We start from the raw sequence: 10234 nt of genomic DNA, 5'->3' as shown, positions 1-10234 counted from the left end.
TGCCTTCCTGCTCCGAGGTCAAGGGAGGCTGCCAGCTTTAAACTGGCAGTGCTCACTCGGGGCCCTGGAGTAAGGCAAAACACACTAGAAAGGAGCTGCTAGGATTGCGTCTCAGTGTCAACCACAGCCAGAGCTCACCAAAGGACCGGAGGCAACCAGGCAGAGCACTGCTTGCTTGAAAGGGAAGCTGAGCTTTCCTGGCTGTGGAGGATAAAGGATGGAGTGGCCAAGCCCGCCCTTCTAACCACCATCCCCGTCTGAAAGGCTGACTCAGCCTGCTCCGAAGCCCAGAACCTTCTTTTGCTAGACCCTAGAGCCTTTGTTTTTAGTCATGAGGCCTGAGGGGGTGGGGACAGTGGATAAAAGGTCCCAAAGGCAGCATCCACACCCTTCTGCTGAGCTGCTGTCCACATGAAGCCACCAATGCAGCCCCTGACCCAGGCCCTGCCCTTCTCTCTTAGAGATGCCCTTCGAGGCACTGGTCTCCAGGTGCCTGTCATTAAGATGGGCACAGGGTGGGAGGGCATGTATCGAACCCTGAAGGAAGTTGCCTACATCCTTCTTTGTTGCTGGTGTATCAAGGAACTGCTGGATTAATGGTGGCAGGGAACACCCGTCACCCCTGACACCAAGACCTGCACCACTCAGGTGGGGAGGGGAGGGCAGACTGTCAGGAGGTGTGGCTGCAGTTTCTGGGGTGGAACCTGCAGCCCAGCTCTCCCATCTTTTCTATAGCCCTAAGACTCCTGGAGCCAGCTGGCCTTCACCAAGGACGGGCCACAAAGAGCTGAAGAGTGAACCATGAACCTTGCTCTGAGCTATCCATCCGTCTGACCTGCCTCATCCTGGGCATCTATCCTCAGCTCCTGGCTCTGCTGTGCTTCTGGGACGCATGAGCTTGGCTTGCCGGCTCAGACTCCAATGAGACTACAGCAGGATCTAATATTCCTCCAAAATTGGCACAGTGAGCCCACCAACCCACGTACTTGAAGAACCAGAAATGGACTGCCCCTAAGATATCTGGTAATCACTCAACTATAAATATAATAAATAGGCCTTGAGGCCAACAGTTCTGAACATTTAAAGGGCATGTATGCTTGGGAATGGCTTAGAGGCAGAGAGCAGGAAGAAAGGCCAATCTCGGGAGCAGTGAGACCAAGAACCAGCTTTGCTGACTCTCTGCTGCTAGAAGAGCAGAACAGAGAGACCATGTTCCTCCCAGCCTTTGTGTAGAGAGGACAGGAGAGAGCCCTATTCCGTGAGGCCCAGGATGCTAGGATGAGGACCCAAAGACTCAGCCCAAAGGAGGTGTGACCTAGGCAGTTCCCTGTCCCTAAGGAACACGGGAAGCACACTCAGCTAGTCCCCAACTGTGTCCTAGTTCAGGCACAGCTCTAAGAGAAAACACCCATGTAGTCATACCACCCCTTTGAGCCTATCCCAGCACACCTGTGACAGGACACAGTCCGTGTGAGTGGACTGCCTCCTCACTTCCCCTTGGCAGCCACCAGCACATGTTGTCTGTGAACCATCAGCAGCCCGCGCACGTGTACGTCAACTTGTTCATGCCCCCTTTCTCTGAGTAGCACTCTTTGGCCTAACCGTTGCCCAGTGACCTGGAGGTAGTATATAGTTCTCTGCCCCACCCCCTAGAGCCAGGTCTTCTTTGGCCTTTTGCTTAGTTAACTCCTTTTTCTCTGGGCCTGTTGGTTATCTGTTTGGTTGGTTGTTTAGTTGAGTTTCAATGTTGGGGACTGAACCCAGGGCTTTGCACCTATTAAACTCCCTATACCACAGTCTGATTTTTGTCATATAGATACTATATGTACTAGATGTGGTAACCCACACCTTTAATTCCAGCACTTGAGAGGCAGAGGCAGGAAGATTTTGAGACCATCCTGATTTACACAGCACATTCTTCAATGAATATAAATTGGATAATCAAACTTTAAAATTAGTGAAAGAGACAAAAGAAAGATTTTGTCCTTTCAGGAAAAATGGAAAATAAAAACAGTAGCACTGACAGCTATGCCAGGCGCTGGTGACAGCTATTCCAGGTGGTGGTAACAGCTATGCCAGGCGGTGGTGACGGCTCCTCAGCTCCCTTATCAGAATTAGGGCTACGCAATGAGACCCTATCTAAAAAATAAATGAACAGATACTTTTCTAAAGAAATACCTTATGGGGGTTGGAGAGATGGCTCAGTGGTTAAGAGCACTAACTGCTCTTCAGAGGTCCTGAGTTCAATTCCCAGTAACCACATGGTGGCTCACAGCCATCTGGAATGGGGTATCATGCCCTCTTCTGGTGTGTCTGAAGAGAGTGACAGTGTACTCACATGCATAAAATAAATAAATCTTTAAAAAAAAAAGAAATACCTTATGGTATTCCTGGGCACTCAGGAAGCTGAGACAGAAGTGTCTCCGGTACAACAGCAGTCTGGGCTGTATACTTCCAAGCTATCTCTGGGTACAGAAGAACTCTGTCTCAAAATAAACAAAGAGAAAACAAAACTGTTGGGATACAGCTCAGCAGTGGGGTGCTGTGTAAGGCCCTGAGATCCCCAGCAAGGGGTGTGTGTGTGTGTGTGTGTGTGTGTGTGTGAGAGAGACTGGGAGGATCACATGACAGTACACGCCTAAAGTAAAGAATTCTAAAAATGCTTGGAAGTGGGTCATGCCTGGGATCCAAGCATGGGGAAGACCGAGACAAGAAGACTGCCTCAAGTTCTAGGTCAGCCTGGGCTAGAGTGAAACCCTAACTCAACAAACAGAGAACAACCACAAAATTCTAACAGCAACAGTTTCTCCAAGCCCCCAGGTCCCTGGAGGTAACCCACAGATAATGTACACAAAGATGACATCTTCAGTCGTCAACAAATATAACTTTACTGTAGTCCAGTCTGGGTGCTTTGGATGAACAGGACCCACAGTCCTGTCCCTGTGGAGCTTGCATTCTAGGAGGTGAGAAACCCCATCACACTGTAGAGTTAGGTGTACAGACATGATTAGGTGTTGGAGCACGAAGAGAATGAGCCAAGCCATGAAGGGTAAGTGAGAATGTGAGCCTTTGTTTGTTTGTTTTTCTTTTTTTGGTTTTTCGAGACAGGGTTTCTCTGTGTAGCCCTGGCTGTCTTGGAACTCACTCTGTAGACCAGGCTGGCCTTGAACTCTAGAAATCTGCCTGCCTCTGCCTCCCAAGTGCTGGGATTAAAGGCTTACGCCACCACTGCCCGGCTGCTTGTTTGTTTTTAATGATGTGTATCGTGTCTGTGCTAGAAGCTTTGGCTCCTCCTGGAACTGGACTTGCAGGTCAAGCTGCCCAAAGTGCTGGGAATCAGGTTCAGATCCTCTTTAAGAGCTAAGTGTGCTCTTGACCACTGAGCCATCTCTCCAAACTGTGTAACCTGAGCTTTTGTACTGGCTAAAATAAGAGGTAGAGCAAGGTGCTGAACATGAGCTGACCTGAGAAGCCATTTTAGGGATGCAGCCTATACGTTAGTGGCTCACCTCAGAACTGAGAATGGGCCGGATTCTCTATGTGGTTTATGTTTAGTTTGGTTCTTTTAAGACAAGGTCTTACTATGTAGCCCAGGCTAACCTTGATCTGTAACAGCTATCTCCCTGCCACCATGAGTGGCTTTTGGACTGGACATATTTTCTCATGGTTGGTTGGCACACTGCACTGTGCTCTACACCTTGCCTTCTCTGAGCTTTGCACAGGATATCTCCACAGCACATCTAGTGCTTCCTTTCTCTTTCTGAGACTTTCAGAGTTGCTGGGACTACAGGTGTATGCCTTTTATTCTTTTCTTTTTTCTTGTTTTGTTTTTTACTAGTATGCCCTTTTCTTTCTTCGGTTTGACTTTTGTTTTTTGTTTTGTTTTGTTTTGTTTTGAGACAGGGTTTCTCTGTGTAGCTCTGGCTGTCCTGGAACTCACTCTGTAGACCAGGCTGGCCTCGAACTCAGAAATCCACCTGCCTCTGCCTCCCAAGTGCTGGGATTAAAGGCCTGCGCCACCACCACCCGGCTGACTTTTGTTTTTTTGTTTGTTTGTTTGGTTGGTTGGTTTTAGGGACATGATTTCTGTGTGTAACCCTGGCTGTCCTAGAACTCAAAGACCAGCCTGTCCTGGAACTCAGAGATCTACCCCCTCTCCCCCTGAGTGCTGGGATTAAACAGGTGTGCCACTGTGCCCAGCTCATTGGTTTGATTTTTGAATAAGGAATCCTAGCTGCCCTTGAATTTGTGGCAATCCTCCTGCCACAGCTTCCCCAGTCCTGGGATTGTAAGAATGAGCTACCATATCTGCTCATAGATCTGCAACATACATGTCAGAACTGCTGCCTGCATGCTTCTGAGCCCTCCCTCTTGCCCCAGAACACTGCAGAAAGGAGAAAGGTTTGACACAGGTAGGGAGAGGTTGGTGTGCAGTCAGAGATCCTACCTGCCCATTGAACCTGTGCTCTCCTTTTCCTGAGTCTGCACTCTGCCTGGCCAGCTCTTAGCACTCCCTGATTCAACCCAGGCTTGCTACCTTCTTTTACTTAAGGTCTAAGCTGAGCAGTAGAAGTAGATTCCAGAGTCTGAGGTCTGAGCACAAAGGCTTTTGCTAGAGGAGAGGATGTTTGGCAAAGGGAAGTGGTAGACGGAGGAAGCAGAGTCTGAGCTGTATGCTGTGCTGGGGCAGGGAGTGGGGAGCCGGTGGAAGGAAAGAGGAATGAAGACTCACAAAGGCTCAAGGAGAGCCACAGCTGGAAAAAGCTTTCACCGGGGAAGACATGTCACACAGTCTGGAAACACTTTCTAGACTAGATGATGCTTTGATCCTCCTCACAACCGTCTACTTCAAGCAGGGTGTGGTGCTCATGTTTATAATGCAGTACCTGGGAGGTGAAGGCAAGAGGATTACCTCCAGTTTGAGGCTAGCCAGGGCTACACAGTAAGTTCAAAATTAACCTGGGCTAAAGAGTGGCCCAGTTTCAAAAAAGCAAAATAATATTTAATTTTATTTTATGTATGTGAGTACACTGTAGCTTTCTTCAGACACACCAGAAGAGGGCATCAGACCCCATTACAGATGGTTGTATGCCATCATGTGGCTGCTGGGAATTGAACTCAGGACCTCTGGAAGAGCATCCAGTGCTCTTAACTGCTAAGCCATCTCTCCAGTCCCAAAATAATTTTTTTAAAAAAAGTCTCAATATGTAGCTTGGTCCCACTCACCATGTAGATGAGGCTAGCCTCAAACTCATAAAGATCTGCCTGCTGGGCAGTGGTAGCACACACCTTTAATCCCAGCACTTGGGAGGCAGAGGCAGGCAGATTTCTGAGTTCAAGGCCAGCCTGGTCTACAGAGTGAGTTCCAGGACAGCCAGGACTACACAGAGAAACCCTGTCTCGAAAAAAAAAAAACCCTGTCTCTGCCTCCTGAGTACCTGGCTTAAGTTTTTTTTTTTTTTTTAAAGTACACTTCAGGGTTGGCAAGATGGTTCAGTAGATAAAGGTGCTTGCTATCAAGCCTGATCATTCCAATCCCCAGAACCCACATGATGGAAAGAGAGAACCAACTTCTGCAAGCTGTCCTCTGACCTCCACACCTGAATGTCTGTGTGCTCAGGAGGAAAAGTAAACTTCAAAAGTAGGCAGGCTTGATTGTGGTGTTGAAACCTTATCTCAGAACCAAGCAACAAACAAAAGTCATACACATACACACAGAACAAAACTAGGCAAGATGTTAAAGGGAATCACACTAATTTGAATAAACAAGCCCAAAAGGTGAAGTGATTCATCCCAAGGTCAGAAGGACAACACTCTTTAGAACAGACATTCAGCGCACCTACATTTTCACATCTCGACTTTAGGGCTTGCCAGATGGGTAGCACACAGACATCTATTTTCCCTTCTATTCTAGAAGCTGACTTGGGAGGTTTGATCCCAGGAGCTGGAGAACAGCATAGGCAATATAGTAAGACTCCTGTCCAGAAAAAAAAGAAATGATAAGCAAAATCAGGGTTCCTCATTAACCTTCCTTCCTCTTCTGGTTTAACTGAGCCAGGTGGTAGTGGCACAGCCTTTAATCTCAATATTTTTTAATCCCAGCACTCAGGAGGCAGAGGCAGGCGGATCTCTGAGTTGGAGACCAACCTGGTCTACAAAGTAAGTTCCAGGACAGCTAGAGCTACACTGAGAAACCCTGTCTTGAGAAACCAAAAACAGAAGAAAAGAAACAACTAGTTTACTGGCCCAGGAGGCAGAGGCATCCCTTCTAAGCTGCACCTGATTCCCATCAAAGCTCCAAGCTCACTGTGTCCTTTGCTTCTTGGACCAACTTACGGTCTCATCTAAATATCTTTTGACTAGAATAGTTTTCCTTACCAACAACTTTGCCATTTTTCTAGAAGAGAAAAGGAAATGAGGTAACTTCTCCCAATGCTCACTCCCAAGAAGAGTCTTGAACACTCAAACTATTGCTTCAGGAGCTCATGCTTGGGACAGGGTGGGTAGAGAAGCAAGATGCCAAGATAAGAGAGGTGAGTTTCTGCCTACCCCTGGGCTCCCTGAAGCCCTCTAGCAGGCATAATCGGTAGGGGACTCGTTGGGGTTGAAAGGAGCAGACTAGATTGACAAGCTAGAAGTGACCTTCAAGTATCACAGCAAGAGAAAAAGCCTTCTATCCAAAATTTCTGTAGATTTCATTTCAAGTAGAACCACGGATGCAATGTGAGAGTTGGGGATGGAGCACAAAGAGGTAAGAAAGAAATCACAATAAAATAAGTCTGAGGGTCAAGAGGGACAGTCCCACATTTTCACAGCAGAGAGAAGTTGGCATCAGACACCTGGACACAGACACCCCTAGGCACAAGGAACAACGCTCTCATTTGCATTTCGTTTACTTATGAGTTATTTCCCCATCCATACCAAGAAGCCTCTGGCCCCCTTTCTTGGCGGCTCTCAGACTCGACCGTTTTTTCCCAGCCTCCTAAAATTTATCCATTCGAATCAGTAGCTACCCACAACTCCTTACCTATCTGGCCTACCTGAAGAACCGCTATCCTAACCCTTAACTGGCTGGGGTCTAGGAGCCTTGCGCCACCTAGTGGCGAGTAGGAAGCAGGCTGCGCGCAAAGGGATTCTGTTTTGCCTGTCTGGGACGTGGAGTTTTGGAAAATGTTCCCCGGAGCTTCCTGAAGCTAAATTTACCTCCCCCGGCCCTGGGGGGCGCAGAGATCCCAGCGGCGATTAGCACTGCGCTGCAGCGCGCTCCAGCCGAGAGGCCCAGAATAGGCGCGCAGTTATAAATAGTGCTACCCGCAGGTGTGGGGGGAGTCGGCGGGAGGGAGTACCCCAGGCAGCCACCGCCTCTTCAGGTGGGTTGGGCGGTCGCGGTAGGGGTTCTGGGGGGCGGCGGGAGGGAGGGGGCTGCGGTCTGAGCGCCCCCAGCGGTTTCCTGGGCGGCGGGTTTTTCGAGGGAAGCGAAGGCAGCCGCGGGAAAGGGGCGGGGGAGCAGCGATTAGGTGGGCGCCTGGAGCAGAGCGAGGCGCTGCTTTCAGCTCAGCAGTTTCAGTGGGGACCAGAAACAGGCCCCCAGACTCACGATAGGACCCTGACATGGAAAGCCTCGCCTCCAGCCGCACATTTCCTCCAGGACTCTACAAACTTGTAGCTGCTCAACAGCCACTTCTGTGTGCTTGGACCAGCCAGTCTCGAAACCAGGCCGCCACTCAAGAGTCACTGTCCCCAGCTTTAAGTATAAAGCCCTTCTTGCTGGAACTTTTATCCTTCTCAGGGTAAACACCTCATTCTCGGGGTATCTACTCACCTACTTTCCTCATACATTAAAGTCTAGAATCTAGAAAGTTGCCTAAAGATTTAATTCTGAATGTGAAGATGGGGGACGCTCACCAGGAAGCCCCTGCAGACCCCACACTTGCCTTCCAGTTCCAGCTCATATTTATAGGCGATTGATAGGGGGTTGAGGGGAGATGCCAGACTGCCAATAAGGAGGCAGAGTCTCCAGCGCTTCTTGGCCTCTGTCTCTGGTTTGGCAGTTAACGACCCAAAATTGGAGGATGTAGGGGTAGACAGAAATTTCATGTCGGTGCTCCCCCAACATAAAAGGGAACTATTTGTACCACAAGAAAAAGAAAGACATGGAATGGAAAAGAGCCACTAAGGAACTAACAGTAGATTTCCAGGACTGCTGGAGAATGACAATCCAGCCGCAGAAAGATCCAGGTTATGTCTAGCCAGACGCTATTCCAGCGGCAGGGGTGAGACAGCAGAGCGTTTCTCGTCTAAGTTCCTAAGAGCTAGTGACAAGACCCTCGCTCTTCTGGGGTCCTGGTCCACTTTCCTACCCTCCCCCAAATCCTTTTCCTAGGTCTTGTACCCTTCTCATAAAAGCAGTTTTCCCTCCACTTTACTTAAGTGTCTAGCACTGCTGTCTCCGCACAGCTTATTCCCTGGTCAGCGAGACCCTGACATCAGGAGGAAGGGAAAAACCCTAGTCCAGACACATCTTGCTCGGAATCCTTCCGACTAGAAACAGTCCTGCGGGGCTGCTAAGAAAACCTGGAGCAAAGATCAGACTTGACCTAGGGCGTACTGGTGTGGGAGGCGGGGAAAGGCGGGACAGCAACGATAGGAAAACCCGGAACGGATTACTTGGGCCAGAGTTCCTCATGCTAGCCACTGGTCCCTATTGCCCCCCTAATTCTCCAGTGAGATAATGTCTGGGGTGGGGGGCTGTTTGGTTTGGCTTGAGCCCTCTGGGGCGCCTCACACTTTCCGCTCCTGGCTGAGGGGCAGAGCAGCGGCCTCCAGGCTGAGTCACGTCAGGGGGAGAAGGAGAAAGAGGGAGGGAAGGACCGACTCCGCCCCTCCCCCTGCTTGGGGATCCCGGGTCAGCCCGGGTGAGGGCCAGGGGCCCCCTGGCACCGCCCATTGTGGTCCAACAGGTTGAGCTGGTGTCCTGCGGAGCCACCTGCTGGAAAGGGAGGGAGGCCCCCTGCGGAGGGGGCTGGGAAAGAGAACAAGTCCGACCCGGTTCGGCCTGGCCTGCTGCTGCGAAGTCGAACCTGGCCCAAGAGAGCGGGATTTGATTCCGTTTGAAACTAGTGGGAGGGGCCCTTTTGGGGTACGTAGCATCGCCAGCCCAGCTGTAAGCGTCCCTTACCATTCTCTGTTGGGCCGGCACTTAAATATTAATACCGATTCTTCCCAAACCCACTTAAGCAAACATCCTAAAACACCCAGGTCTCTATCATCACCTGGGGATCTGAGTGAATCTGCGCCAAGACCCCTCCACTATAGGGTCCGTTTCTCCACTAAAAGTACCGGCGGGCTGAAGGCAAAGCGTCGGAGCCCGAGAGGGAGCGCACCTCCCCCTTCCCCGACTCGGTCCCTCCCCTTAGAAAATGCCAAGGCAGCAACGGGCACTGGCTAGAGCGCAGAGGCTCCTTGCCCCGGGCACTGTTCCCTCCCCGCGGGGCGCCGTCACGCGTGGGGAGGGACACAGAGTGCCGGCAGCCTCCACTCCCCCGCTCCCTCTGAGGGCGGGGGATGGGCCAAGAGGCTGCAGCTCAGTGATAGTGGCTTTCTCTCTTCCCTCCTGGGGCTCTGACCTGGTTAAAGCCCCTCGGCCGGACCCCACTCTTTCTAAATTCTAGGTCTTCATCCCCAGCAGCGTATCCGTAACCTCTCATACCCTTCCCTCTCCAGGTGACCCTACAGAAGCCCCTCTTGAAGGAGAGGAAGTCCCTGAGGAGGCTGTTCCATTCCCTGGCCACTGCGGACACTGTCTTTGGCCTCCCTCCTCTTCTGGTTTCTAGCCAGCCCCAGGCTCCACCCCCTCCCTGGATGAACCCTAGGCGCGTCCCACATGGGATAGGCGGGTGTTCAGGCCAATGGATGGGCAGGGCGGTGGCGTGCAGGGGGTGGAGCTGGGCAGCAGCAGAGGGCTGGACGGGGGTCGGAGGCGGAGCTCCAGTTAAGGTGGACTGGAAGAGATAGTGGTAGACAGCAGAGAGGGAGAGGGATCGCGGCAGGTGAAGGGAGATTGAAGGAAAGAAGGGAAAGGAAAAGATTGGGAAAGGCTCAGGGAGCGAAGCAAAAGCTCGGAGAAAGAGAGCGAAAAGGAGGGAGGGACCCATAGGCTCCTTGCTGGAACTAGCTGTTGGAAGAGGTGGAAGTTTATGTCCTTATTGGGCGGAGGGAGGGGGTGCCTGGGGGG

The 10234-nt window shown here is 50.9% G+C and overlaps 1 protein-coding gene and 1 long non-coding RNA gene across 2 annotated transcripts in view; one reads left to right on the top strand and one right to left on the bottom strand.

Moving 5' to 3' along the window:
• Positions 1-95: 95 nt before the first annotated feature.
• Lenep (lens epithelial protein) lies at positions 96-1085 on the top strand. The gene has a single exon (XM_028753117.1). It carries the CDS (start codon positions 412-414, stop codon positions 595-597), a length of 186 nt encoding a protein of 61 aa, XP_028608950.1. The 5' UTR covers positions 96-411; the 3' UTR covers positions 598-1085.
• Positions 1086-4998: 3913 nt separating this feature from the next.
• Positions 4999-10234, bottom strand: part of LOC114609040 — a 6869-nt gene continuing 1633 nt past the window's right edge. The window contains exons 2-3 of the long non-coding RNA XR_003709454.1: positions 5417-5977; positions 4999-5268 (exon numbers count right to left, since the gene is read on the bottom strand). This is a non-coding gene — a long non-coding RNA (uncharacterized LOC114609040). The remainder of the gene's footprint in view (positions 5269-5416; positions 5978-10234) is intronic.

Source organism: Grammomys surdaster, unplaced genomic scaffold (genome assembly GCF_004785775.1).
Source record: "Grammomys surdaster isolate TR1022 unplaced genomic scaffold, NIH_TR_1.0 125946, whole genome shotgun sequence".
Classification (NCBI taxonomy): Eukaryota; Metazoa; Chordata; class Mammalia; order Rodentia; family Muridae; genus Grammomys; species Grammomys surdaster.
The sequence above is the reverse complement of the archived record's forward strand: the minus strand, read 5'-3'. Positions and strand labels throughout refer to the sequence as shown.

Excerpts from the sequence above, each read along its gene's own strand:
- Lenep (XM_028753117.1), top strand. The coding sequence starts at position 412 with ATGAAGCCACCAATGCAGCCCCTGACCCAGGCCCTGCCCTTCTCTCTT.